Source organism: Salmo salar, chromosome ssa05 (assembly GCF_905237065.1).
Source record: "Salmo salar chromosome ssa05, Ssal_v3.1, whole genome shotgun sequence".
NCBI lineage: Eukaryota > Metazoa > Chordata > Actinopteri > Salmoniformes > Salmonidae > Salmo > Salmo salar.
Window position 1 is genome coordinate 35,142,777 of NC_059446.1, and position 26,813 is coordinate 35,169,589.

At 45.4% G+C, this 26,813-nt stretch overlaps 1 protein-coding gene and 1 pseudogene across 2 annotated transcripts in view; one reads left to right on the forward strand and one right to left on the reverse strand.

The window, feature by feature from the left end:
• Window positions 1–26,813, reverse strand: part of mrpl11 (mitochondrial ribosomal protein L11) — a 59,536-nt gene continuing 32,723 nt past the window's right edge. For both annotated transcript variants that reach the window (XM_014199662.2, XM_045718116.1), the window contains exons 3-6: window positions 5,536–5,631; window positions 3,438–3,531; window positions 2,832–2,991; window positions 1–238 (exon numbers count right to left, since the gene is read on the reverse strand). In XM_014199662.2, coding sequence (XP_014055137.1) covers window positions 136–238; window positions 2,832–2,991; window positions 3,438–3,531; window positions 5,536–5,631 — 453 coding nt within the window. In that variant the 3' untranslated portion in view covers window positions 1–135. The remainder of the gene's footprint in view (window positions 239–2,831; window positions 2,992–3,437; window positions 3,532–5,535; window positions 5,632–26,813) is intronic.
• LOC106604718 (transmembrane protein 121-like) lies at window positions 20,474–25,006 on the forward strand (annotated as a pseudogene).

Genomic DNA, 26,813 nt, shown 5'->3' on the forward strand with positions numbered 1-26,813 from the left:
TTCATAATAACAAACGTTTATTTCGCTTAGCAGAACAGAGCAAAATGACAGTTATGACAGAATGTGTGTGTATGTGAGTGGTCTGTGTAGGTTACAGGGCCAGTATAAATACATCTGTAGGAATGAGGGCGGCTCTCATTTCTTCTTCACTGACACTGCCTCGTCTGCAGCTGCTGCCTCCACTTTCAACCTCTCCTCCTTCTCCTCCAGGAAAGTACTGTACTCCTCGGCCGATAAACTGAAAGTGGGATGAGAGGGAGGGAAGGAGAGAGGGAGCAAAAGTAAAGCAGTCCTAACTGAATAACGGTGCGTCACAACAGAACCATAACAATGCCAATGATGACAATGACACTTATTTCCAGTCTATCAATACATATGAGAGTACAATAGAGTACCAAAGTATGAGTCATAATACCCATAAAACCTAGCGGTCCAACAAGGAAATGGTTCCAATTTTCTTTTTTTTTCTCCACCATTTATTTTTCTCATAGGGGATTTTAGAAACATTTAAAAAGAAGGGCTGTGTTTCATGTAGGCTTACCCTGACGTGGTGTTTTGATGTCCAAGAGCTTTACAGGTTACGGCAACTTTTACCAATATATTCGCCTGTATTTACCCCCCAAAAATGAAACGCAAATTAGCTGCTAATGTGGCCATCATAAAGAACTACAAATGCCATGATCTGAATGAGGCTGCCGAATCGAGGCAAAGGTAGGAATCTCTGGATTAACTAATGTTAATAACTACATTGGGAATTAATACATTTGCTACATTTCTTTAAATGGACAAATCTGAAAAATGTCTTGTGCAAGTCTTAAATTGGCACAATACAGTGGGGGGAAAAAGTATTTGATCCCCTGCTGATTTTGTAAGTTTGCCCACTTACAAAGAAATGATCGGTCTATAATTTTAATAGTAGGTTTATTTGAACAGTGAGAGACACAATAACAACAAAAAAATCCAGAAAAACGCATGTCAAAAATGTTATAAAATGATTTGCATTTTAATGAGGGAAATAAGTATTTGACCCCTCTGCAAAACATGACTTAGTACTTGGTGGCAAAACCCTTGTTGGCAATCACAGAGGTCAGACGTTTCTTGTAGTTGGCCACCAGGTTTAAACACATCTCAGGAGGGATTTTGTCCCACTCCTCTTTGCAGATCTTCTCCAAGTCATTAAGGTTTCGAGGCTGACGTTTGGCAACTCGAACCTTCAGCTCCCTCCACATTTTTCTATGGGATTAAGGTCTGGAGACTGGCTAGGCCACTCCAGGACCTTAATGTGCTTCTTCTTGAGCCGCTCCTTTGTTGCCTTGGCCGTGTGTTTTGGGTCATTGTCATGCTGGAATACCCATCCACGACCCATTTTCAATGCCCTGGCTGAGAGAAGGAGGATCTCACCCAAGATTTGACGGTACATGGCCCCGTCCTTTGTTGCGGTGAAGTTGTCCTGTCCCCTTAGCAGAAAAACACCCCCAAAGCATAATGTTTCCACCTCCATGTTTGACGGTGGAGATGGTGTTCTTGGGGTCATAGGCGGCATTCGTCCTCCTCCAAACACGGCGAGTTGAGTTGATGTCAAAGAGCTCCATTTTGGTCTCATCTGACCACAACACTTTCACCAGTTGTCCTCTGAATCATTCAGATGTTCATTGGAAAACTTCAGACGGGCATGTATATGTGCTTTCTTGAGCAGGGGGACCTTGCGGGCGCTGCAGGATTTCAGTCCTTCACGGCGTAGTGTGTTACCAATTGTTTTCTTGGTGACTATGGTCCCAGCTGCCTCCCGTGTAGTTCTGGGCTGATTCCTCACCGTTCTCATGATCATTGCAACTCCATGAGGTGAGATCTTGCATGGAGCCCCAGGCCGAGGGAGATTGACAGTTCTTTTGTGTTTCTTCCATTTGCGAATAATCACACCAAATGTTGTCACCTTCTCACCAAGCTGCTTGGCGATGGTCTTGTAGCCCATTCCAGCCTTGTGTAGGTCTACAATCTTGTCCCTGACATCCTTGGAGAGCTCTTTGGTCTTGGCCATGGTGGAGAGTTTGGAATCTGATTGATTGATTACTTCTGTGGACAGGTGTCTTTTATACAGGTAACAAGCTGCGGTTAGGAGCACTCCCTTTAAGAGTGTGCTCCTAATCTCAGCTCGTTACCTGTATAAAAGACACCTGGGAGCCAGAAATCTTTCTGATTGAGAGGGGGTCAAATACTTATTTCCCTCATTAAAATGCAAATCAATTTATAACATTTTTGACATGCGTTTCTCTGGACTTTTTTGTTGTTATTCTGTCTCTCGCTGTTCAAATAAACCTACCATTAAAATTATAGACTGATCATTTCTTTGTCAGTGGGCAAACGTACAAAATCAGCAGGGGATCAAATACTTTTTTCCCCCACTGTACCCGTTAGCTAAGATGTCAGCTAGAGATGATGTGCAGGAGCTCGCAGGGATTTGTCTTGCATGATTTCTACTTTGATGCTAATTAGCATTTTCAAATCAGAGTAAATAGAACCTTTATATACTGATAAAAGTCACCTTGTCCAAGAGAGATTTACACGGTTATCAATACGTCACGCTAGGGTAAGCCTACACGAAACACAGCCCTTATTTAAAGTCTTTCTAAAATTCCCTATGGGGAATATTAATGGTGGAAACAAGGTTTTATGGGTATTATGACAACTCCACTGTGGGGCTCTATAGAGTATGACCCTATAGTTTTTCATTACTATGTATTGTACCAATATTACTCATGTGTGTGCGTCACAGTGCTTTAGTGCGGAATCCCATTTATGACACTGGGCACTTTGAGAGAGGAGGGTCTTACTCGTTGACGATCTCAATGCCCAACGAGCGAGCCGAGCCGATGATGCTCTTGACGACAGTCTCTATGGAAGCGTTCTGCATCTTGAAGGCCTCGTCCTGGGCCTTGACCTGAGCAATCTCATACACCACCCTTACAGACACCTTCCCTGCTATCTCATGGCCTGGAGATGGAGAAAGAGATGGAGTCCAGAATGGGTATAAGATGAAGAAACTGAGGGGGAAAGATAGACAAGAAACCGAGGGGAGCAGAGGGTGGAAGAAAGAAAAGTTGGGGAGCAAAGGAGAGCCGAGTGTGGGAGGAAACGAAGGAGCGATCGGAGAGAGGGAGTAGCCGGCGCAGACGGGGGAAATCCATAATTCTCTTTCTTCAGCCCACCACCTCTCCCACTACCTTCCTGCCTGTAATTGCCTGGCTTAAAGTTCCCCCGTCGATCATAAATATATCATCAATCAAAGACATTCAATCTCAGCCCTAACGCCCTGTGGGAGACGTCGTCTGTCTGTCCGTCCCTCTGGTACAGGGCTAGTCTGGCCTCAGACAGACGTTTACAGCGATGGAGTAAACGGAGGAAGAGAGTGGCACCAGTCAACAAGGTCCAAACCTTACCTGTTTTGCTGGCTCCTTTCTGGATGCCAGCCGCCTGCTTGAGGAAGTAGGACACTGTGGGTTGGCCAATCGTCAGGTCGTACGTCCTGTCAGGCTGCAGGGAGGGGGAGAGATGGTGAGGGACAGAGTTTTAGATGCCTTTTAATCCATCAATCAAGGTGTGATCAAAGAGGAATGGACGCTTTATGAAGTGGAAAGTTGCTCTCACAACCTCGGTTCTGCATTACCTTGTCAATGGAACAATCTATCATTAGTGACTTCACATTGAAATGACAACATTTGTCCCCATCTATGAAATAGCCATTAGTTGGGACGGCCCAATGATCCTGGCATGGATCTGGTAGACATCCAAGAATTACTCTCCATTTAGGGATGGTGACTTTGTAAAATAAGATTTGCTACTTCTTTCTTTTTGTTGAACAGGATGTGTCAGACGGGGAGAGAGAAATGAACACAAGCCAGCTCAAGGCTGCAAAGGTTCCAACCGCACTGTGGCACGCCAGGGAGAGACACATTCACTACACTAGCTAAACCAGGTCTGTCTGGGAGATCGCATTAGAGGGTGAAGCTCCTCAATACATGTATATACACACTACATGACCAAAAGTCTGTGGACACCTGCTCGTCGAACATCTCATTCCAAAATCATGGGCATTAATATGGAGTTGGTCCCCCCTTTGCTGCTATAACAGCCTCCTCTCTTCTGGGAAGGCTTTCCACTAGATGTTAGAATAGTGCTGCTGGGACTTGCTTCCATTCAGCCACAAGAACACTAGTGAGGTTGGGGCTATTAGGTCTGGCTCGCAGTCGGAGTTCCAATTCATCCCAAAGTTGTTCGATGGGGTTGAAGTCAGGGCTCTGTGCAGGCCAGTCAAGTTCTTTCACACCAACCTCGACATACAACTTCTGTATGGACCTCGCTTTGTGCATGGTGACATTGTCATGTTGAAACAGGAAAGTGCCTTCCCCAAACTGTTGCCACAAATGTATATGCTCTGCTGTAAAGTTAAGATTTCCCTTCACTGGAACTAAGGCCTAGCCCGAAGCATGAAAAACAGCCACAGACCATTATTCCTCCTCCACCGAACTTTACAGTTGGCACTATGCATTGGGGCAGGTAGCGTTCTCCTGGCATCTGCCAAACCCAGATTTGTCAGTCGGACCGCGAGATGGTGAATCGTGATTCATCACTCCAGAAAACACGATTCCACTGCTCCAAAGTCGCTTGGCATTGCGCATGGTGATCTTAGGCTTGTGTGCTGCTCGCCATGGAAACCCATTTCATGAAGATCCCAAGAGCAGTTCTTGTGCTGACGTTGCTTCCAGAGGCAGTTTGGAACTCAGTAGTGAGTGTCGCAACCGAGGACAGACGGCCCCGTTCTGTGAGCTTGTGTGGCTACCACTTTGTGGCTGAGCCGTTGTGGCTCCTAGATGTTTCCACTTCACAATAACAGCACGTACAGTTGACGGGGGCAGCTCTAGCAGGGCAGACATTTCACTGACTGACTTGTTGGAAAGGTGGCATCCTATAACGGTGCCACGTTGAAAGTCACTGAGCTCATCAGTAAGGCCATTCTACTGCCAATGTTTGTCTATGGTGATTGCATGGCTGTGTGCTTGATTTTATATACCTGTTAACAACGGGTGTGGCTGAAATAGCTAAATCCATTATTTTGAAGGGGTGTCCACATGCTTTTGTATATATAGTGTATTATATGAAGCCAAACAAAGTGCATGAATGATAAATACTCTGTGGAGATGGACATGGCAAGGGAAATTCTACTGCACACAAAAGGACATTTGTGTATTGAGGAGATGCTGGTAGTGACCAGCAGATGGAGCCCATGAGTAACAAAAATGATTCTATCCTTTTATATGCTCTAAATTCTGTGCGACTTTTACATCCCCCTGGATACTGCTTAATGAATGCAAATGGAAAAGCATTCTTCAGTGTAACAGTATGAATAATGGAGGTTCTTGGGTAATGTATGCAGCCAGTGAAATCAGGCAGGATCTCTGAAAGGGCAAGCTGTAGGGAGCAGGGGCGGGTACACTGAGTAGGTTGCAAGCCCTAAGTCTGGTTTAAAAAAACACACACCTTAACGTGGATCTTGATGGGCAGAGGGATTCCTTCCTTGAGCTCTTTGGTCTTGTCGTTGAAGTCCTTGCAGAACTGGCCGATGGGGATGCCCTTCTGATGGAGACAGCAGGAGAGAATACAGTGAAGACAGACCGAGACGGGCAAACATTTTTTTAAATGGATGAGGTGTCTGGAGCTGCAAACATCCATCAGAGTGTCACTTACGGTAGGTGCAGCGCGCTGCTGGAATACCAATGGCTAGCCTGGGTCTGTCAATCAATCACAGGGCTTCTCAGAGCGGGCTGAGTGTATGAGCACGCATGGCCGCCCCGGGGAGTGAGAGCATCTGCAAGTGTGGTTGAGTCATTGTTTCTGTAGTTTTTGTGGGGGTGGTTGTTTTTGTGTTGGTTGTGTACTCTACTGTGTGTGTGTGTATGTCAGGGTATGACAGAATGCATGTGCTTGGCCGGTGCCTGGGAGACCATGTGATAAATGAGCCTCCTGTTTCCAGAGCCTGCCAGGCAAACAGAGAAAGCGAAATGGATGGGTGACATTAAGTCGACGAGCACCCCCACCTCCCTCTCCTAAGCCTACCTCCTCCCACACTCTCCTAAGCCTACCTCCTCCCACACTCTCCTAAGCTTACCTCCTCCCACACTCTCCGAAGCCTACCTCCTCCCACACTCTCCGAAGCCTACCTCCTCCCACACTCTCCGAAGCCTACCTCCTCCCACACTCTCCGAAGCCTACCTCCTCCCACACTCTCCTAAGCCTACCTCCTCCCACACTCTCCTAAGCCTCCCCCCTCCCACACTCTCCTAAGCCTCCCCGCTCCCACACTCTCCTAAGCCTCCCCCCTACCACACACTCCTAAGCCTCCCCCTCCCACACTCTCCTAAGCCTACCCCCCTCCCACACTCTCCTAAGCCTACCTCCTCCCACAGTCTCCTAAGCCTAACTCCTCCCACACTCTCCTAAGCCTACCTCCTCCCACACTCTCCTAAGCCTACCTCCTCCCACACTCTCCTAAGCCTACCTCCTCCCACACTCTCCTAAGCCTACCTCCTCCCACACTCTCCTAAGCCTACCTCCTCCCACACTCTCCTAAGCCTACCTCCTCCCACACTCTCCTAAGCCTACCTCCTCCCACACTCTCCTAAGCCTACCTCCTCCCACACTCTCCTAAGCCTACCCCCTCCCACACTCTCCTAAGCCTCCCCGCTCCCACACTCTCCTAAGCCTCCCCGCTCCCACACTCTCCTAAGCCTTTCCCCTCCCACACTCTCCTAAGCCTACCCCCTCCCACACTCTCCTAAGCCTTTCCCCTCCCACACTCTCCTAAGCCTACCTCCTCCCACACTCTCCTAAGCCTCCCCCCTCCCACACTCTCCTAAGCCTACCCCCCTCCCACACTCTCCTAAGCCTACCTCCTCCCACACTCTCCTAAGCCTACCTCCTCCCACACTCTCCTAAGCCTACCTCCTCCCACACTCTCCTAAGCCTACCTCCTCCCACACTCTCCTAAGCCTACTTCCTCCCACACTCTCCTAAGCCTACCTCCTCCCACACTCTCCTAAGCCTACCTCCTCCCACACTCTCCTAAGCCTACCTCCACACACAAACACAGCACAATAAGCCATTTCTCAGAGTTGCATTGGGAGGCAATGACTATAAAGCAATCTAATTACCGCTGCTGAAATGTAAACTGACCACCCGCCATCCTTATCCTAGGGCAACACACAAGCTCTGATTGAAATGTTCATTTCAGAGTATGCGAGGGACGAGAAAAACAGATTTTTACAGTTGAATGGAGCTTATGTGCTGCCGTGATGGACTGTGTTGAACACTGCCTGCAGATCTTAATAAATGTCTCGAATGAAAAGCCATTCATCCCAGCAGACATTATTCAATGACAGGAGGAGTATGACCTTTATTTGGGACTAAAGGAGCGGAAAAACTCTTTTTAGCTTCACTCGGTAAAAAAAAATGACATACCAAAACTCCTAATGAGTGTGAATCGATCTGTCAATCCATCCATTCGATCAATCAATCTTACTGCCTCTATGCATCTTCTCTCAGCCTTTAAAAAAAAAAAACACCTGAATGAAGTTACAACTTTGTCACGGCTGATATTGTTTCAGAGCAGATGAGGCCCATTTGAATTATAATGATCTCACTCATGAAATGAAACCATAAAGTCCCTGGAGCCTCTCCCTCTGATTTGATTAACAGGAATCCCATGTCAACCTCACTGCCGTCTATTGCCTTGCCTTCCCTCCCTCCTGCTTCCCTCCCGCTTCCACCTCCTCTCCTCCTACAACAAACAGAGCTAAACAAACAAATGGGGAGGAAGGAAGGATGGAGAGAAAATGTCTAATTAAATATGGATTACTATAAAAGGTTGGGATGTTGGGGAGCAAGTCGAAGCAAGGCGCTGCCTCACACAGATCCGGGCTCCCGTTTCTTCTGTTCTCCCCCGGCAGATAATGATCCGGCAGAGACTCTACGGCCAAGGAACAATGACATGAAAATCCACACAGACTAGCAGCGAGTAGAGGAGATGGGTCTAATGTGGTTATAAAGTGCTTAAGCACAGACAGAGGGACATGCACCGAGTCAGACAGACAGATAAGCATTTCTGCTTAAGATCGACACAGAGGATGACATGAAAGGGTCACAGACCGGCAGAGATGCTGTCCCATGGTGTTAGAAACATATTAAGGGGAGAGAGAGAGAGAGAGAGAGAGAGAGAGCGATATAGAGAGAGATGCAGAGAGACAGAAAACCCGAGTCTTTGCCTTCACTATGGTGAATCACTAAAACAATACAGAAACACCACGGAAAAAGAAAGAACAGCACGTCCGAAATCAGCTCAATGTAATTGAAGAATCCATAGACTAACCACTTCTGGGAAAATTAGAAAACACTAAACAAAGAGTTTTTATCTATCCAAAACAGAGATGTATGGGTAAACCACTTCTCCAATCTTTTTGGCCCTATAACAAAGAGCAAAAACACATGACTAAATACAAATCTTAGAATGAACTATTAAATAGTACCAGAACCCACTGGATTCTCCAAATACATTTAATAAACTACAGGACAAAATACAAACCCTCCAACCCAAAAAGGCCTGTGGTGTTGATGGTATCCTCAATGAAATGATAGACAACAAATTCCAATTGGCTATACTTAAACTCTTTAACATCATCCTTAGCTCTGGCATCTTCCCCGATATTTGGAACCAAGGACTGATCACCCCAATCCACAAAAGTGGAGATAAATTTGACCCCAATAACTACCGTGGGATAAGCGTTACCTGCAACCTTGGGAAAATCCTGTGCATTATCATTAACAGCAGACTCGTACATTTCCTCAGTGAAAACAATGTACTGAGCAAATGTCAAATTGGCTTTTTACCAAATTACTATATGACAGACCACGTATTCACCCTGCACACCCTAATTGACAAACAATCAAACCAAAACAACAGCAAAGTCTTCTCATGCTTTGTTGATTTCAAAAAAGCCTTTGCCTCAATTTGGCATGAGAGTCTGCTATACAAATTGATGGAAAGTGGTGTTGGGGGAAAAACATACGACATTATAAAATCCACGTGCACAAACAAGTGTGCGCTTAAAATTGCCAAAAAACATTTATTTCCACAGGTCCTTGGTGTGAGACAGGGATGCAGCTTAAGCCCCACCCACTTCAACATATATATCAACGAATTGGCGAGGGCACAAGAACAGTCTGCAGCACCTGGCCTCACACTACTAGAATCTAAAGTCAACTGTCTACTGCTTCTGCCCCCAACCAAGGAGGGCCTAAAGCAGCACCTAGATCTTCTGCACAGATTCTGTCAGACCTGGGCCCTAACAGTAAATCTCAGCAAGACAAAAATAATGGTGTTCCAAAAAAGGTCCAGTTTGCAGGACCAAATAAACTCAGCAAAAAAGAAACATCCTCTCACTGTCAACTGCGTTTATTTTCAGCAAACTTAACATGTGTAAATATTTGTATGAACATAAGATTCAACAACTGAGACGTAAACTGAACAAGTTCCACAGACATGTGACTAACAGAAATGGAATAATGTGTCCCTGAACAAAGTGGGGGTCAAAATCAAAAGTAACAGTCAGTATCTGGTGTGGCCACCAGCTACATTAAGTACTGCAGTGCATCTCCTCCTCATGGACAGTACCAGATTTGCCAGTTATTGCTGTGAGATGTTACCCCACTCTTCCACCAAGACACCTGCAAGTTTCCGGACACTTCTGGGGGGAATAGCCCTAGCCCTCACCCTCCGATCCAACAGGTCCCAGACGTGCTCAATGGGATTGAGATCTGGGCTTTTCTCTGGCCATGGCAGAACATTGACATTCCTGTCTTGCAGGAAATCACACACAGAACGAGCAGTATGGCTGGTGGCATTGTCATGCTGGAGAGTCATGTCAGGATGAGCCTGCAGGAAGGGTACCACATGAGGGAGGAGGATGTCTTCCCTGTAACGCACAGCGTTGAGATTGGCTGCAATGACAACAAGCTCAGCCCGATGATGCTGTGACACACTGCCCCAGACCATGACGGACCCTCCACCTCCAAATCGATCCCGCTCCAAAGTACAGGCCTCGGGTAACGCTCATTCCTTCGACGATACACGCGAATCCGACCATCCCCCCTGGTGAGCCAAAACCGTTACTCGTCAGTGAAGAGCACTTTTTGCCAGTCCTGTCTGGTCCAGCGACGGTGGGTTTGTGCTCATAGGCGATGTTGTTGCCGGTGATGTCTGGTGAGGACCTGCCTTACAACAGGCCTACAAGCCCTCAGTCCAGCATCTCTCAGCCTATTGCAGACAGTCTGAGCACAGATGGAGGGATTGTGCGTTCCTTGTGTAACTCTGGCAGTTGTTGCCATCCTGTACCTGTCCCGCAGGTGTGATGTTCGGATGTACCGATCCTTTGCAGGTGTTGTTACACGTGGTCTGCCACTGCGAGCACGATCAGCTGTCCGTCTTGTCTCCCTGTAGCGCTGTCTTAGGCGTTTCACAGTACGGACATTGCAATTTATTGCCCTGGCCACATCTGCAGTACTCATGCCTCCTTGCAGCATGCCTAAGGCACGTTCACACAGATGAGCAGGGACCCTGGGCATCTTTCTTTTGGTCTTTTTCCAGAGTGAGCAGAAAGGCCTCTTTAGTGTCCTAAGTTTTCATAACTGTGACCTTAATTGCCTACCGTGTAAGATGTTAGTGTCTTAATGACCGTTCCACAGGTGCATGTTCATTAATGGTTTATGGTTCATTGAACAAGCATGGGAAACAGTGTTTAAACCCTTTACAATGAAGATCTGTGAAGTTATTTGGATTTTTACGAATTATCTGTGAAAGACAGGGTCCTGAAAAAGGGACGTTTCTTTTTTTGCTGAGTTTACAAATTCCATCCAGACACCGTTGCCTTAGAGCACACATAAAACTACACATACCTTGGGCTAAACATCAGCGCCACAGGTAACTTCCACAAAGCTGTGAACGATCTGAGAGACAAAGCAAGAAGGGCATTCTATGCCATCAAAAGGAACATAAAATTCAACATACCAATTAGGATCTGGCTAAAAATACTTGAATCACTTATAGAACTCATATTGTTGTGTCCTTTATTGTTGTGAGGTCTGGGGTCCACTCACCAACCAAGAATTCACAAAATGGGTTAAACACCAAATTGAGACTCTGCATGCAGAATTCTGCAAAAATATCTGTGTACAATGTAAAACACCAAATAATGCATGCAGAGCAGATTTAGGCCGATACCCGCTAATTATCAAAATCCAGAAAAGAGACGTTAAATTCTACAACCACCGAAAAGGAAGCGATTCCCAAACCTCTAACAAAGCCATCCCCTATGGAGAGATGAACCTGGAGAACAGTCCCCTAAGCAAGCTGGTCCTGGGTCTCTGTTCACAAACACATACCGACCCCACAGAGCCCCAGGACAGCAACACAATTAGACCCAAACAAATCATGAGAAAAAAAAAGATAATTACTTGACACATAGGAAAGATTTTTTTTTAGAAACAGAACAAACTAGAATGCTATGTGGCCCTAAACAGAGAGTACACAGTGGCAGAGTAACTGACCAGTGTGACTGACCCAAACCTAAGGAAAGCTTTGACTATGTACCAACTCAGTGAGCATTGCTATTGAGAAAGGCCGCCGTAGACAGACCTGGCTCTCAAGAGAAGACAGGCTATGTGCACAATGCCCACAAATGAGGTGGAACCTGAGCTGCACTTCCTAACCTCCTGTCAAATGTATGACCATATTAGAGACATATTTCCCTCAGATTATACAGATCCACAAAGAATACAAAAACAAACCCAATTTTGATTAACTCCCATATAAATTGGGTGAAATACCACAGTGTGCCATCACAGCAGCAAGATTTGTGACCTGTTGCCACAAGAAAAGGGCAACCAGTGAAGAACAAACACCATTGTAAATACAATCCATATGTTTATTTTCCATTTTGTACTTGTAAAGATCTGCAAATAGTTCAACACTGTATATAGACATAATGACATTTGAAATGTCTATTCTTTTGGAACGTCTGGGGGTGTAATGTTTACTGTTCATTTTTATTGTTTATTTCACTTTTGTTTATTAACTACTTCACTTGCTTTGGCGTTGTTAACATGTTTCCCATGCCAATAAAGCCCTTAAATTGAAATTGAATTGCCGAGAGAGAGATACAGTTGAAGTCGGAAGTTTACATACACCTTAGCCAAATACATTTAAACTCAGTTTCACAACTCCTGACATTCAATCCTAGTAAAAATTCCATCTTAGGTCAGTTAGGATCACCACTTTATTTTAAGAATGTGAAATGTCAGAATAATATTAGAGAGAATGATTTATTTCAGCTTTTATTTCTTTCATCACATTCCCAGTGGGTCAGAAGTTTACATACACTCAATTAGTATTTGGCAGCATTGCCTTTACATTGTTTAACTCGGGTCAAACGTTTCTGATAGCCTTCCACAAGCTTCCCACAATAAGTTGGGTGAATTTTGGCCCATTCCTCATGACAGAGCTGGTGTAACTGAGTCAGGTTTGTAAACCGTCTTGCTCGCACACGCTTTTTCAGTTCTGCCCACAAATCAAGGCTTTGTGATGGCTACTCCAATACTTTGACTGTTGTCTTTAAGCCATTTTGCCACAACTTTGGAAGTATGCTTGGGGTCATTGTCCACTTGGAAGACCCATTTGCGACCAAGCTTTAACTTCCTGACTGATGTCTTGAGATGTTGTTTCAATATATCCACAGAATTTTCCTCCTCATGATGCCATCTGTTTTGTGAAGTGCACCAGTACCTCCTGCAGCAAAGCACCCCTACAACATGATGCTGCCACCCCCGTACTTCATGGTTGGGATGGTGTTCTTCGGCTTGCAAGCCTCCCCCTTTTTGCGCCAGACATAACGATGGTCATTATGACCAAACAGTAATATTTTTGTTTCATCAGACCAGAGGACATTTCTCCAAAAAGTATGATCTTTGTCCCCATGTGCAGTTGCAAACCGTAGTATGGCTTTTTTATGGCGGTTTTGGAGCAGTGGCTTCTTCCTTGCTGAGCGGCCTTTCAGGTTATGTCAATATAGGACTTGTTTTACTGTGGGTATAGATACTTTTGTACCTGTTTCTCCAGCATCATCACAAGGTCCTTTGCTGCTGTTCTGGGATTGATTTGCACTTTTCGCACCAAAGTACGTTAATCTCTAGGTGACAGAAAGCGTCTCCTTCCTGAGCGGTATGACGGCTGCATGGTCCCCTGGTGTTTATACTTGCGTACTATTGTTTGTACAGATGAACGTGGTACCTTCAGGCATTTTGGACAATTTTTCCAAAGGATGAACCAGACTTGTGGAGGTCTACAATTCTTTTTCTGAGGTCTTGGCTGATTAGATTTTCCCATGATGTCAAGCAAAGAGGCACTGAGTTTGAAGGTAGGCCTTGAAATACATCCACAGGTATGACACAAATTACGTCAATTAGCCTATCAGAAGCTTCTAAAGCCATGACATCCTTTTCTGGAATTTTCCAAGCAAGCTGTTTAAAGGCACAGTCAACTTGGTGCACTGGAATTGTGATACAGTGAATTATAAGTTAAATAATCTGTCTGTAAACAATTGTTGGAAAAATTACTTGTGTCATGTACAAAGTAGATGCCCTAACCGACTTGTCAAAACTCCTAAGAAGAAATTTGTGGAGTGGTTGAAAAAGCAGTTTTAATGACTCCGACGTAAGTGTATGTAAACTTTCGACTTCAACGGTATATATAGAAAGAGAGAGGGAGCATATGCAGAGCAGACCAGAGCATGTGAGCAGAGTTAAGCAGTTGGAAATACCGCTCATGGAGTGGTGCTTGCGCGGTGCTCCATGTGCTTTCCTATGCGCCACTAAAAACCACTCCGCACTCACAAGAAGAAAAAATAAAAAAAGACAAAAAAAATTAAAATAAAAACTGGCCCTCCAAATTCGCTCCATTCATTAAAAATCACAATTTAACCAACACCCGTCTATTTTGGTGACTACCTGGACCTACCAATTGTTTTTTAAGTATCGGAACCAAACCATATGGATTTGAATGCAATGTATTTGAATAAACATGAAAAGGTGAATGTAAGAAGCGAACGTCATTTCAAATAGGCTACATGTCAAATTAAACAGCATGTAAACACTCCAAATAGGTCAGGAGCCAGACAGGGAGCCTAGAAGGAATGAAAATAAATTATTTAAGCTAAATTATTTCAAGGCGAAAGCCTACAAAGAAATACACTGAAGGATTTGCAAGTGCTACACAATAGGCTGTTAGAGACAAAGCGCTCAGCATTTAAACATTTAGTTGTATTAAATCATTATAGTGTACAAATTACACATATAGGCTGTGAATTACTTATAATGAAATACAAAATCAGTACGTTTGAATTCATTTTTAGAAACTCAAGTTTGGCCAGTCTGTGGCTTCAGGCTCATGCGATGGTGCCTGGAGAGCCGGTGTTGTGTCGAAAATCTCCCTCCTTTCGCATTCTTCATTGCTGCGACTTGCTTGCTAGTTGAGATTTCTGCTCTTCACTCCGTTGTCAGTTTAGCCTACATTTCACTGATCTTAGTAGCAGAAAGTATTTTTGTCCGCAGTTTTCGGTTGGGCGCCTCGTTCAGACCCCAGCAAGATGTCGCCCTGGGTGGCTGCCGGTGTCGCCCGTACCTAAATCTGCTACTGAATTTTGTACTAGTCTATAAATAAATCTCTTTGCCAAAATTCGTCATCTCTCCCATGTCTTATTCGACTAGTATTTTTGAAAGTGTAATGATAATAATTCAGCCATAGTTGTTCTGAAATGTTGATTGCTTGCCAACATTTTACTCCCTCTTCCGTTTAATATAACACACATACATTAATTATTAATTCCGGTTGCCCATCCTGACGTGAAGTTTGTTATTTAGAAAGTATTTGACTGATGTGTGCCACAAAAAGTAATTGACTCTACACAAAATTAAGGAAATTGGGTGGGGGGGGTGGGGGGGGGGGGATTCTGGCAGGTGGAAGATTTTCGGCATAACAGGTGAGCAGCGGAGAATATCCTCGCCACACTTGCAGAGCTACTGGGGATGCTAAACACCCTTTGGGCCAGACTTACCAGGCTGGGCAGAGATGCAGAGTTGTTTTAAAATGTTTCTATTGGTAGGCCTAAAGGTTTAGGCAAAACAACCCAATCAAAACGGAAAGCTCCTTGAACATGCCAGGCCTATTGGGCCAAAATCAAATATGGCCTATTGTATAGATAATAGAACAAAAATGAATGAAACATTTAGTTTAAACTGAAAATAAAGATGTTTAGTTTATAAATACCTTGCTACGATGACACACCACCTTATTCCTTTCTTTTAGCATGTGCACGTAGTAAGTACACCATCATGCTTTTGGGATATGTCTTTTCAGACAATGATTCTTTAGTTGTGGACTCTACATCACCCCAGTCCCTCTCTTGCTTCTCATCTTTGTAAGTCACCTTGATTTAGCACCTGTGCGTTTTATCAGTTTCTTTATGAAAATATTTAGCGACCTCCATGGCAGTAGCTAAAGCAAGCAGCACACAAGCAGACTACAAATGCATGCTGGCCAGGCGTGCCCTGAGCTCATGAAGTGAGCGATACTTGGAGCGGGCAAGAAGGTCGATGCTGCAGCCTATGGGAATCTCGCTCCAAATTGGACAAGCTCTAACCACTAGGCAGGTTAGCCTAGTGTTTAGAGCGTTGGGCCAGTAAGCGAAAGCTTGCTAGATCGAACCCCCGAGCGGACAAGGTAAAAATCTGTCGTTCTGCCCCTGAACAAATCTGTCGTTCTGTTCCTAGGCCGTCATTGTAAATAAGAATTTGTTCTTAAATGACTTGCCTAGTTAAATAAAAATATATATAATACTCTGGAGCAGACAGACTTCTAGAAAGTTAAAGGCAAATTGACTGACCAGACAGTGAAAGTGGGCACAAGGTAAACTATATCAGGTAATCGTTTTAATGAATACATTACATGAGGGGCCAGTCAGTGGGGCGTTTGACGATGACAGGGTGAGCTAGTATCCTTCTCGCCCCCGCACTTTCTAATAGCCTAATTGAAGTCATTATTGGGATTGAGCCGTGTTGGTAATTGTAATGAGGCTCTTTAAACTGGCAGAGGAGTCTGGCATGCCATGAAAGCAAGTTTCACTTGGCTCCCTGACTTCCCATGACATTTATAGCAGAGAGAGGGAGAGCGACTGACGGCCGCGGAAGAGACACTGAGCATTTGCACCCTGGTCAAATAGCCAACCCTGGCCCTGCTCCGCTCCATCTGAGCATCCCACAGTAAGAGACGAGCAGCCGGCTAAATCCTCTCCTCCTGCACCATGACTGATTAGGCTCCAGAGTGCAAAATGGCAGCAGCCCATCACCCAAGGCGGGCCGACAAATTATCTAGTGGAAGGAGTATTTAACTCCCGCATCTTCAAAGAGTTTCTCTGAGATCCTGTCTGTGCATCAGGATTAACTGCTAATCTACGGCGGTATTTCAGCCGTCTAACTCCACAGCGACAGCAGTGAGTAATTGCTCCAATTTATTTCCAGATCAGAGGGTTATGATAAACAATTAAGAAAGCAATTAGGCATATGCGATTAAAATCTGATTTGATTTGACTCCCTATTCTCCACTCTTTCTGTCACACCTCATGTTAAAATGTGATTGGCCTTTCAGCTTCACTAACTATTTTTAACAAGATATAGCGAGCACCGACATGAGCAGCCAGGGTGGCTGCGAGTGTTTATGGACAGAATGAAGAGAGAGAAAGCAGAGGAAGAGATGGCTGGGAGGTAGGTTTGAGTGTTCGGTGTGAACAGTGTTCCTCGTCAATATTTGAACAATGAAAAAGGTTCATTTGACCAAGGGGAGAAGACAGACGTGCCACAGGAGATACTCATATGGGTGTGTCTCCTCTACACTCATTTGAGCCTGACCAGATTATCAGAGGGAGAGAATGTCCTAATACGTCATATAAATGTGTATCTTTGAGAAACAAGTCGTTGATGGGTAAATCCATTTGAATTCAACCACTTGACAGCATCCCTTTTGCAACAAAAATGTATCCTAAAAAACAAATTCCATACGTGTTTGCCAATGGTAGAAGTGGCAAGAAAGTTACTTTTCAGACCTGAACGGCAAAACATTTAGAGGTGCTCAAAGTTGACCCATTTTGCAGATCTCACCCTACTACGAGACATCCATGTCTTCATCATTGGAAATGATAAACGGTTGAGTTTGATATTACTTAAAAGCGTTGCAAAAAAAAAAAAAAAAAAGTGAATGTCCATTTTTATATTCACATGTTGTAGTTTAGACCATTTCACATCTCAGGTTTTTATGGTTGTGCCTGCCTTCCGTTGAGACACGTGTCATTTCAGTCATAGAAACAGAATTTTTAGAATGGCCCAATCCCTTCAGAGTCAGACCACTGCAATTTAGCTGGAACACCATTGACATGTAAAATGTTTACTTTAATTACTAACACATATTTCCATACAAGTCAACATTCTCTGATGTGTGGACCATCAACCATCTTTGTGGTACAACTTTACAGTTACAATTTTAATTATATTACATCTATCAAACAACCTGTTTTTAAACAACCCTGTTTGTAAGCTTGTAAATCTGTAAATGATATCAAACTCAACTGTTTATATATTTCCAGTGATGAAGACATGGATGTCTCGTGGTACGCAAAACAGGACAAAAATAGCACGTCAGCGCAGGTCCTCCGAGTCACAGCGCAGGTCCTCCGAGCCACAGCGCAGGTCCTCCGAGCCACAGCGCAGGTCCTCCGAGCCACAGCGCAGGTCCTCCGAGCCACAATATCGTACTGAAATAGAAATGGCTACTTCAAGCACATTTTCCAAATGACAAGGAAGATGACAACGGACAGCGCCGGACAAACTCCCAAAGAGCTCATCTCCATAACAAGTGAAATGGGTGAGCATCATCCAGCAACACCGCTCTGCTCTAAGGGTGTATATTGGCCTGGTCTAGGACAGTTTATACACTACAGAGAACCTGCTGAATCAGATGAGCAAGCAGGGCAGGGAAAAAAGGTGATTACATCATAGCAAAGAAAACATGTTATTTCTCAACTCCATTAAGTTCTCCTCACACAGTGTTGTGCCTCATGATTAATCATGTGTAGCGGCAGCAGCAGGCTGAATGGTCTACTGGAGGCATCAACAAGATGCATCAGGAACTCTGGAGGAGCGAGTGGGAGAGCCAGGAACTGTATTACAGGGCTATTGACTTGATAGTGTTTCACTGGAGTACAGTGGAAGTAGACTGCTACTACTAGTTATATTTAGAATGCCTTGGTACTTTCTTCTTTTTGACAACATGTAAAGTGTCGGTCCCATGTTTCATGACCTGAGATAAAAGATCCCAGAAATGTTCCGCACACACAAAAAGCTTCTCTCTCAAATAATGTGCACAAATTTGTTTACATCCCTGTTAGTGAGCATTTCTCCTTTGCCAAGATAATCCACCCAGCTGACAGGTGTGGCATATCAAGAAGCTGATATAACAGCATGATCATTACACAGGTGCACCTTGTCCTGGGTACAATAAAAGGCTACTCTAAAATGTGCAGTTTTGTCACAACACAATGCCACAGATGGCAAGTTTTGCGGGAGCGTGCATGCTGACTGCAGGAATGTCCACCAGATCTAGTGCCAGAGAATTGAATGTTCATTTCTCTACCATAAGTCAGCTCCAACATAATTGTAGAGAATTTAGCAGTACGTCCAACTGGCCACACAACCGCAGACCACATGTAACCAGGCCAGCCCAGGACCTCCACATCCGGCTTATTCACCTGCGGGATCGTCGGAGACCAGCCACCTGGACAAATTGAGGAGTATTTCTGTCTGTAATAAAGCCCTTTTGTGGGGGAAAACTCATTCTGATTGGCTGGGCGTGGGTGGGCCTATGCCCACCCATGGCTGCGCCCCTGCCCAGTCATGTGAAATCCATAGATTAGGGCCTAATGAATTTATTTCAAATAACTGATTTAGAAAGCACTCCAATTGCCACATAAAACTAAATTATGCGGTAGTTAGAGCAGTGGCGGAAAGGAAACGTGAAAGCAGAGAGAGAGTGACACAGCATTCTATTCTGGCCCGGTGGTGGTTGGCCTCTGCCACTGGTGGACATCAGCTTGGTACCAATCAGTCCTTAGGATTCTTGGACAGTCTCTTACCTCACATCCTTCCCCACTCATGTCTAGGGGAAGTGATGACTGCGCAGTGCTGTGGACAGGCTGCCTTCCCTCTCCCTCCTTCTGTCCCCACCTCCCACCCTGCTCAGCCTCTCCACGCTGAAAGAGCCAATGCCGAGTGACCTTCAACCACACCCACAGGGAACCAAAGGAAAAGGGGGAGAGTGAGGGAGGAGAGGTAGAGTGAACGGAACTGGAGGGCATAAGGAGAGAGAACGGGAGAGTAGAAGGATAGAGAAAAACCCTCAATTGAACCCAGGGAATGGAAAATCTCTGTGGAAGCCAGTGGAGCACGTAGCTGATTGTGACAAGAAATAGGACTCTCCTTCCCCTTTCTCACTGGTCTGATTAAAGCTCTCCCTTGGAGAGGACCCACAAACACGGAGAACAGAGAGAATAAAAGGTAGAGGGGAAAAATGAGTCTTTGAATGCTGAGAAGGTGGAGATTGATTTGCCTATGCACTTAACGGAACACAATGACAAGGTGACGCAAACATACTCTCCTTGACCATCAAAACAATCTCTCCAACACTAAAACCCTTCCATTCGGAAACCCTTAGGCTATACTGCAGCCGACTGGGACCGGTTTAAAATTTACAGTACAACAAAAAGACAGGATGGCTTTGAAATGTGTCCACAGGCATCTCTTGCTCTACTTGCTTCCATTTATCTGAGTGACATTTCAGTAAGGGTGCATTCTGTATATCTGATATTTTACAGGCAGGGCAATCAAAGCCATAATCTACTTCCATGTAATACAAAGCCATTATGCTAGTTATAATTTCAGAAAAGTGGCATCATGATAATTACCATAACCAATGGACATAACCGTGGGCTCCTAAATATTCATGTATTCCAGTCTGGATCTTAAAGTTATACAGCTGAGCTGATGGTAAAAAGGAGGAGGTGGCAGAAGAGAGCTGAGCAGGGAGAACGAGGGGGAAGAGAGGGGGAACTGAGCAGGGAGAACGAGCGAGGGAGCTGAGAGCACGTAACCTGCCTACAAATGAACACCACTATCAAAGTCTAGTGGCTCGGTGAGTTTATTCATGGCTCTCGTGTCCTCAAGGTTTTTGCTTTACAGCCGATACTTCTTATGTGGATTTGTTTTTGGAGGGGGGGGTCTATTCCTGTTAATGATTCCGCGTCAAGCAGTAGTCCACTTCTGAGCGACTTCGACAGCTCCGAGCACGGCCAATAAGCCCGCACAGCTCCTTCGTGACTCACTGGGTCTTTCGGCTGCCAGACCCGAGGTGTCAAATTCAAGACGGACATACCGAGAGAATCCTGCAGCCGCGGTGACCGTGGAATAATTCAGCAAAATGACAAGCTTATTCGACCGACTCCGAAGAAAGAAAAGAGTCTTGACTGTTTAAATGGGAACTTAATTTGGACAAACTCGAAGATCGACAGAGGGCAATTACTTTTCCCTATTTAACAGGATAAGACCATCATAGCAGAGAGGGAGCCTATTGAAATATTTTTTGGGACATATAACAAACAAAGCAAATCGATGTAAGGAATCAGTTTGGACCTTCATGTTCATCCAGGGACCATTCGACTTCTACTAATAGGCGAAGTGGATCTCAATCAAGCCAGGTGGAGCGGCAAAGCAAGAACACATGCTTTGGGTAACTATCCCCCACTTTCAAAGAGTTGAATTATGTATGCATCTACTAATAAAAAAAGATCATTATGTAACAGGTGGTGCATCAAATTTTTGCATAAGGCTAGATGACTAGGTTACATTTTGGGGGCTGCATCAACATAATGGAAGACAAAATCCCCCATAGAGAGGGGATTTAAAACAGATCTGTTGAAATGATCATGGAAAATAAACATTACATTTTGGAGGACATGCTCCAATACATATCCATCCCCTACACATGTCAAATCCTATCATAGGTTTACAAATGCCTCATGAGACTTCAGATGTTACTGCCCAAGGGCAACTCAGTCACCAGGATTAGACAGGATTTTCCATTACTATTACATTAGACTTATACAGATTTCACCCCCATTCATTCATCCAGTTTAATTGCCGACACCTAATCACCTCTTTCTCTCTAACAGGCAGTCCTCTCAGTCTCACTCATATATCCCTTGCTTGTACAAGTAAGCATTTGATTTAATTTGTAGTAAGACAAACATTCCAGGCAGAATGTTTTTATAGATGAATTACAGGTCTAGAGCAATTCATATTCCTTTTACCTTCAGCCCAGCACACCTGGTAGACCTCCAATATATAGAGAAAAACAGAAGTGACAAACAAGGAGGCAAGCCCCATTTCAAAATGCTACCAGTCTGTGTGTGTGTGTAAGGGAGGCAATTGGAAAGCCATAACAGATTACCCTGGGTAATTGGTGAAAAACACTCCTTTCTCCACCACACAATACACACAACAAAGAAGTCTTCATTTTTTGCCCTATTACACACCTTGGGCTGAGAAATCCCAAGCAAATCATTCACCTGTCCACCTTTGCAGGCCCTTTCCTTCCACTTGCAGTGGAAAAGCCTGAATCAGCCTGTCAGCTACAGTATCCATTTGTAATCATAGTGATGATGAATTTGGTCATTATTGATGAGCAGAGTGGACACACACAGCCGTCATCCAGGACGGTCACTCAGAACAGAATCAATTCTGTGTGTTGACAAGCCGTAGCAACACAAACACAGGCTGACAGAGGAACGCCGGGGTTCCAGGGTACAATTTTAGACGCATATGGAATCGCCAAGAGGCATGGTGGGAATGAGAAAGGCAACAACAAAAAACCACACCATCTGGGGTGGCAGATTACCTTTCTCCCGCCACTGACGGCAGTTCTGGGGGGGGGGGGGTGTTCAGCTAAAGCACCATTTTCAATTCCAATATTCTCGAAGTCAGCAAATTGATACACTAGAATCCATTCATTTCCAGCAATGATAAATCAGGTTGTGGGTTGCAGTGAAACAAAAAAGCCCGTCGTCTGATAATCATATATTAGTGATTCTGACGTCTGGGCTCCTCCTCTTCCTCACCATGTCCCTAGGAGGATCTGTCAGTATAGGTCATTTCCTCAGTCATCCATTTTTCAGTCATCTGTTCCACAAGAAGTAGTAATGCATTTCATTTCTTCTGATCTCAGAGTTAGCGTAAGAAACAATGTATTTTTTTTCTCCACCAAATTCTGTCTGCAGCTTCGTCTTCCTCACTTTACCTTCCATCTTGCGCTCATCTCCCCTCCTTGCCAGGCTGAGTTCATTTATGAACTGTTACCTTGTAGTAATACTTTATTAGGAATGTAGACAGCCAAGAGCATCAATCTCTTACTTTCAATTCCCTCTCTCCCACAAGTCTCTCCTGCAGACACTGACAGTCTCTCGCGTGCCGTGGATGACAGGGCTCAGATGAGTGCTGCATTGAAAAGATTGATGCCTGTCGTCAATCAGAAGCACACGTTAGCACACGTTATTAAGAGGTAGATCTGTTCATCCGTTCCTCGCTGGCCGGAGAGCCCGCAATCGTTTCGCTCGATCAGACTCAAGTGTTGCCATTATGGCATATCTGGAGGTGGTAATGATTTCATATTAAAACACCATCGATCCCGTGGAGTGGTTGACACCCTTGGTGGTGCTGTAGGCAGATGGCTAACACTTCTCCTCAGCGCTCCTGGCTGGGTCTGCTCTGAGAACCATACGCTACAGTCTCTTAGCCTCAATACGTCAAGGAGAGGAATTTCACTGTACAAAAATCGGTGATCATTTCTCACTCCCAAATCAATACTGGGGTTTTGTACAGTCCACTTAAAATATGGCTCGGCGCAACATTTTTTACACATTGGCATTCCATAAATGGGCAAATTAGCCCATTAGAATGGCTTGCATGCAGGGACACACGCAGTGACAAACACGTGTTCATGAACAAGCAAGCAATTACCGTCAAAAAACATCCTCAGAACAAATCTTAAAGAGAAGCGTTATTAATATTCCGCCAAAATGAGAAGGCAATTTTCCGCTGACTTAAGATTGCAGCACGCAGCAACAATGAGGCCGACTAAACAGCAAGGAAAACAAGTAGACAAGCTGCCTGCCTGGATGCACTTCAACACAATTCATTAATAATGAATAAGTTAAGGGCACACAAGCAAAACGCCACAGCAGAAAACCTGGGTAATTCAGAGTTTTAGACCAGGTGCCGAGCAGGGTTAAAACTTACATATCTGAAGAGGAGTGAGAAAATGTACACAGTTCCTCAGCATGCATGGTCAGGGAAGAACAGCCTCACCACTGAATTGGCATTAAAATGATCTTTATCCATAGCAACAAGCAAAAAAGTACGACTGGCATCACTGTTAGGTAAGCAAGCATCTTGAAGAAAGATGGTCTATCATGCAAGTGAAATTCCCATTGGTGTATGAGGACAAAGTCTAAAACCGTTCTTCTGAATATAGTATATTGTTTCTTGACTTGTCATCCTTCTGTTTCCTCTCCCAGGCATGGTGCCTACGCCCCAGGTGTGCGTATCAACCCTGGTCACAGTGAGCACAATGGCAGTGGTTGACCTCTACCTGCTGGAGCAGAGCATGCTGGGAGCCCGCGGCAAGGCAGGGCCCGGCGTGTGGCCGTGCGCCGCTGTGCTGCTAGGTGACCTGGGCTTCCTGCTGGCGCTGCGGTTTGTGTCGGCGGGCGTGGTGTCGGAGGCGCTCTCCCCCCGCCGCGGCTTTGCCAACACCCTCTGGTTCCTCTTCCTGTCCCTGCTCCAGCTCAAACTCTTCTTCGTCTGCCAGAACTACCGGACGGAACGTCGGCCACCCGACCCCCTGGCCAGGAAGACACTCACCCTGCTGCTGTCTATCTGCCTTCCCTCCCTGTTCCTCATCCTGACTGGGGCTGACAACATGACGCCAATGCGGAGGAAGCAGGAGGTGCGGGGGAGGCTGCTCTGGGTGGTGGTGGACCTGTTGGACGTTCTGGACCTGCAGGCCGGGCTGTGGGAAGCCCACGCAGGGGCCACTGACCTGAGGGTGCCCCTGTGGGCTGAAGGCCTGGTGTTCTTCTACTGCTACGCCTTGCTGCTCCTGCTGCCCTGCGTGGCCCTCACAGAGTTGGGGGCCGCCGCCATGCCGGGACAGAGGGGGCCCGTAAGGAGCCTCTGTACCCCTGGCTCAGCCTGGTCACCATCAACGTGGTCACACTGGCCCTCAGGGGAACAGGCATGCTGTGGTACAGGGACCCCCGGGTCTCTACAGTGTTCCTGGGGAAGAACCTACTGGCCCTGGCTGTGAAGCTGAGCTCAGCCTGGGAGAGGCACAAGCAGGGTGGGGACAGGGGGATGGGGGCTGGGGACGGAGCAGAGGCAGGGGGGGGAATCCACCCTGGCAACACAGAGCTCAGAGCAGACGGAGGACCAAGCCACAGGCAAAACCACCCCCTTGCCCTCTCGCTACCACACACCGTCCCGCTCCCACAGCCACGGCTGCTCCCTGTCCCACGTCAGTCTGGATCCCACAGGGACCTCCATGGGCCCCTCCATCTCCCATGAACTCTAGAAACTGTCCATAGAGAAAGACAGCTCGGCATCAGCCGTCAAGCTCATCAGAGCTTCCAGGTCAGGGAAGCATTTAGCACTGAAGAGAAGACGGTTGGCCTCACACTGAGACAGAAACTAAAAACCACAGGCAACCAACCCAGGCAATCACAGCAGTAACTCGTCCAATTAGCTCACTTTGTTTAAAGGGATGATTTATCCATCCCCTGGGTCACGGCCGCCTGTACTATTTGAGAGAGGGCTGAGGCGGCGTGAGAAATGTAAAGCGAAGAACTGCATTGTTTTCCAAGGAGCTACAATTAGTACTGGTTCCACACAGACATCGGTGTCATATGGGACATAATCCCGTGGTGTTTGTCAGTGTGTTTCCTGTGAAAGCTCTTCCACAGCTGTCGTCAGCGACACCTCCAGGACAGCTTACAAACTGAAATAAAGTTTTTCATTCTCCCAGGCTCCGACACTTTATTGGCCATGCGTGGGAGGGTATTGGCAGCCTGTCGCCAACAAATGGAGAAAACAGGATCAGAGGTCGATCATTCACAGCTAGGGGACATACTGGCTGTCCAACTCTCCACACATTAGAGGCAGGCAGTGCAGCGTGATGTGCTATGTGGACAGAGTGACAGAGAGGAAAAGCTATCATATAATCACAATTTAACCAGCAGCGCCAGCCCTGGTAGGCATGGTGATCCTTCAGCCAGCCATTTGTCTGCTGGTCTGGCTTGAATGTTTCAACAGGGGAGCCTGCAGATGTGCTAGGGTGTGTGTGAGAGGAAGTGGCGTTTTTAGGATAGGCAAGGGTCTATTCAATCTCCATCAGCGGTTCCTAATGCACTCCGCACCCAGTCTGCCTCCGCTCTAACCATTAATGCTACTATTAATTGAGATTGGGACCCATTTGTCTAAATGCTAATAGCTTAGATAGCTTTATACTTGGTTTACAGGGCATATTTACAGGATGCGCTAACACACCAGGGTTGGGCTCAATTCAGAATTTAATTGAGAATGCCTCAAATTCCAATTCAATTCTTGAATTAGAGTTAAAGTAGTTAGCAGGATACAGAATTGCAATTTGAATGAAAGAAAATAGAATCGAATCAATAAGGAAAACAAAACATGTATGCTAATATTCTAAAGGCATATTTCATTAATCCCTTAAATTTGGTTCAATATGGAGGGGAATGATATTTCCCAGAATGCATTAGTTTAACCCTCAAGTTCACCCGAGGCCTTCAAAAAAGAAGCCAAACCAATTAAATTGGTTGGTGGAAACATAAATTGGCTATTCTAAGCACTAAAGTAAAAAAGAAAACTGTACATGAACATTTTTTACAGAGAAAAGTTATATTTTTTACTATCTGAAAGTGTGACCCGTCAGATTCAATTAAACTCATTCTATGACTGAGATTAATTTCTTTGAATTGCACTGAATTTAATTTTACTTCATGTCACTCAATCTGAAATGTTGCATCCTGCGGGGTCGCCAATTCTAATTACAATTTCAACTTGAGTTGAATGGGAGTGTTACGAAACCGATTAGACTGCCAACTGTGAACACGGTGCTCGCTAAGTCTAGGGGGTAATCTGACTCCACGTGTCCATTAATGTGACAAGTAAGCGTACGCGACCAGGTGTTGAATGCATGTACCCAGGAGACACCAGCACATCTCTCTTGACCTCTTGGTCGGCCAGTCCAAACAGATCATTATTTGTTCAGATGGTGGATCAAACGGTTACAAAAAGGAACAAATAAAAAAAGGCATGCCCAAACTAAAAGACTAAAAAACAAACGATAGGCCTCGTGGCCATCAAAGAAAACCATCAACCTCACAGATTTCCCAGCTGGGACGTTGACAGTCAATCACCTTAATTGGCAGCACCTAATGTGCTCAGAGGCTTCGTAGCAGAGCACAGCCCCTGACCCAGTTGGT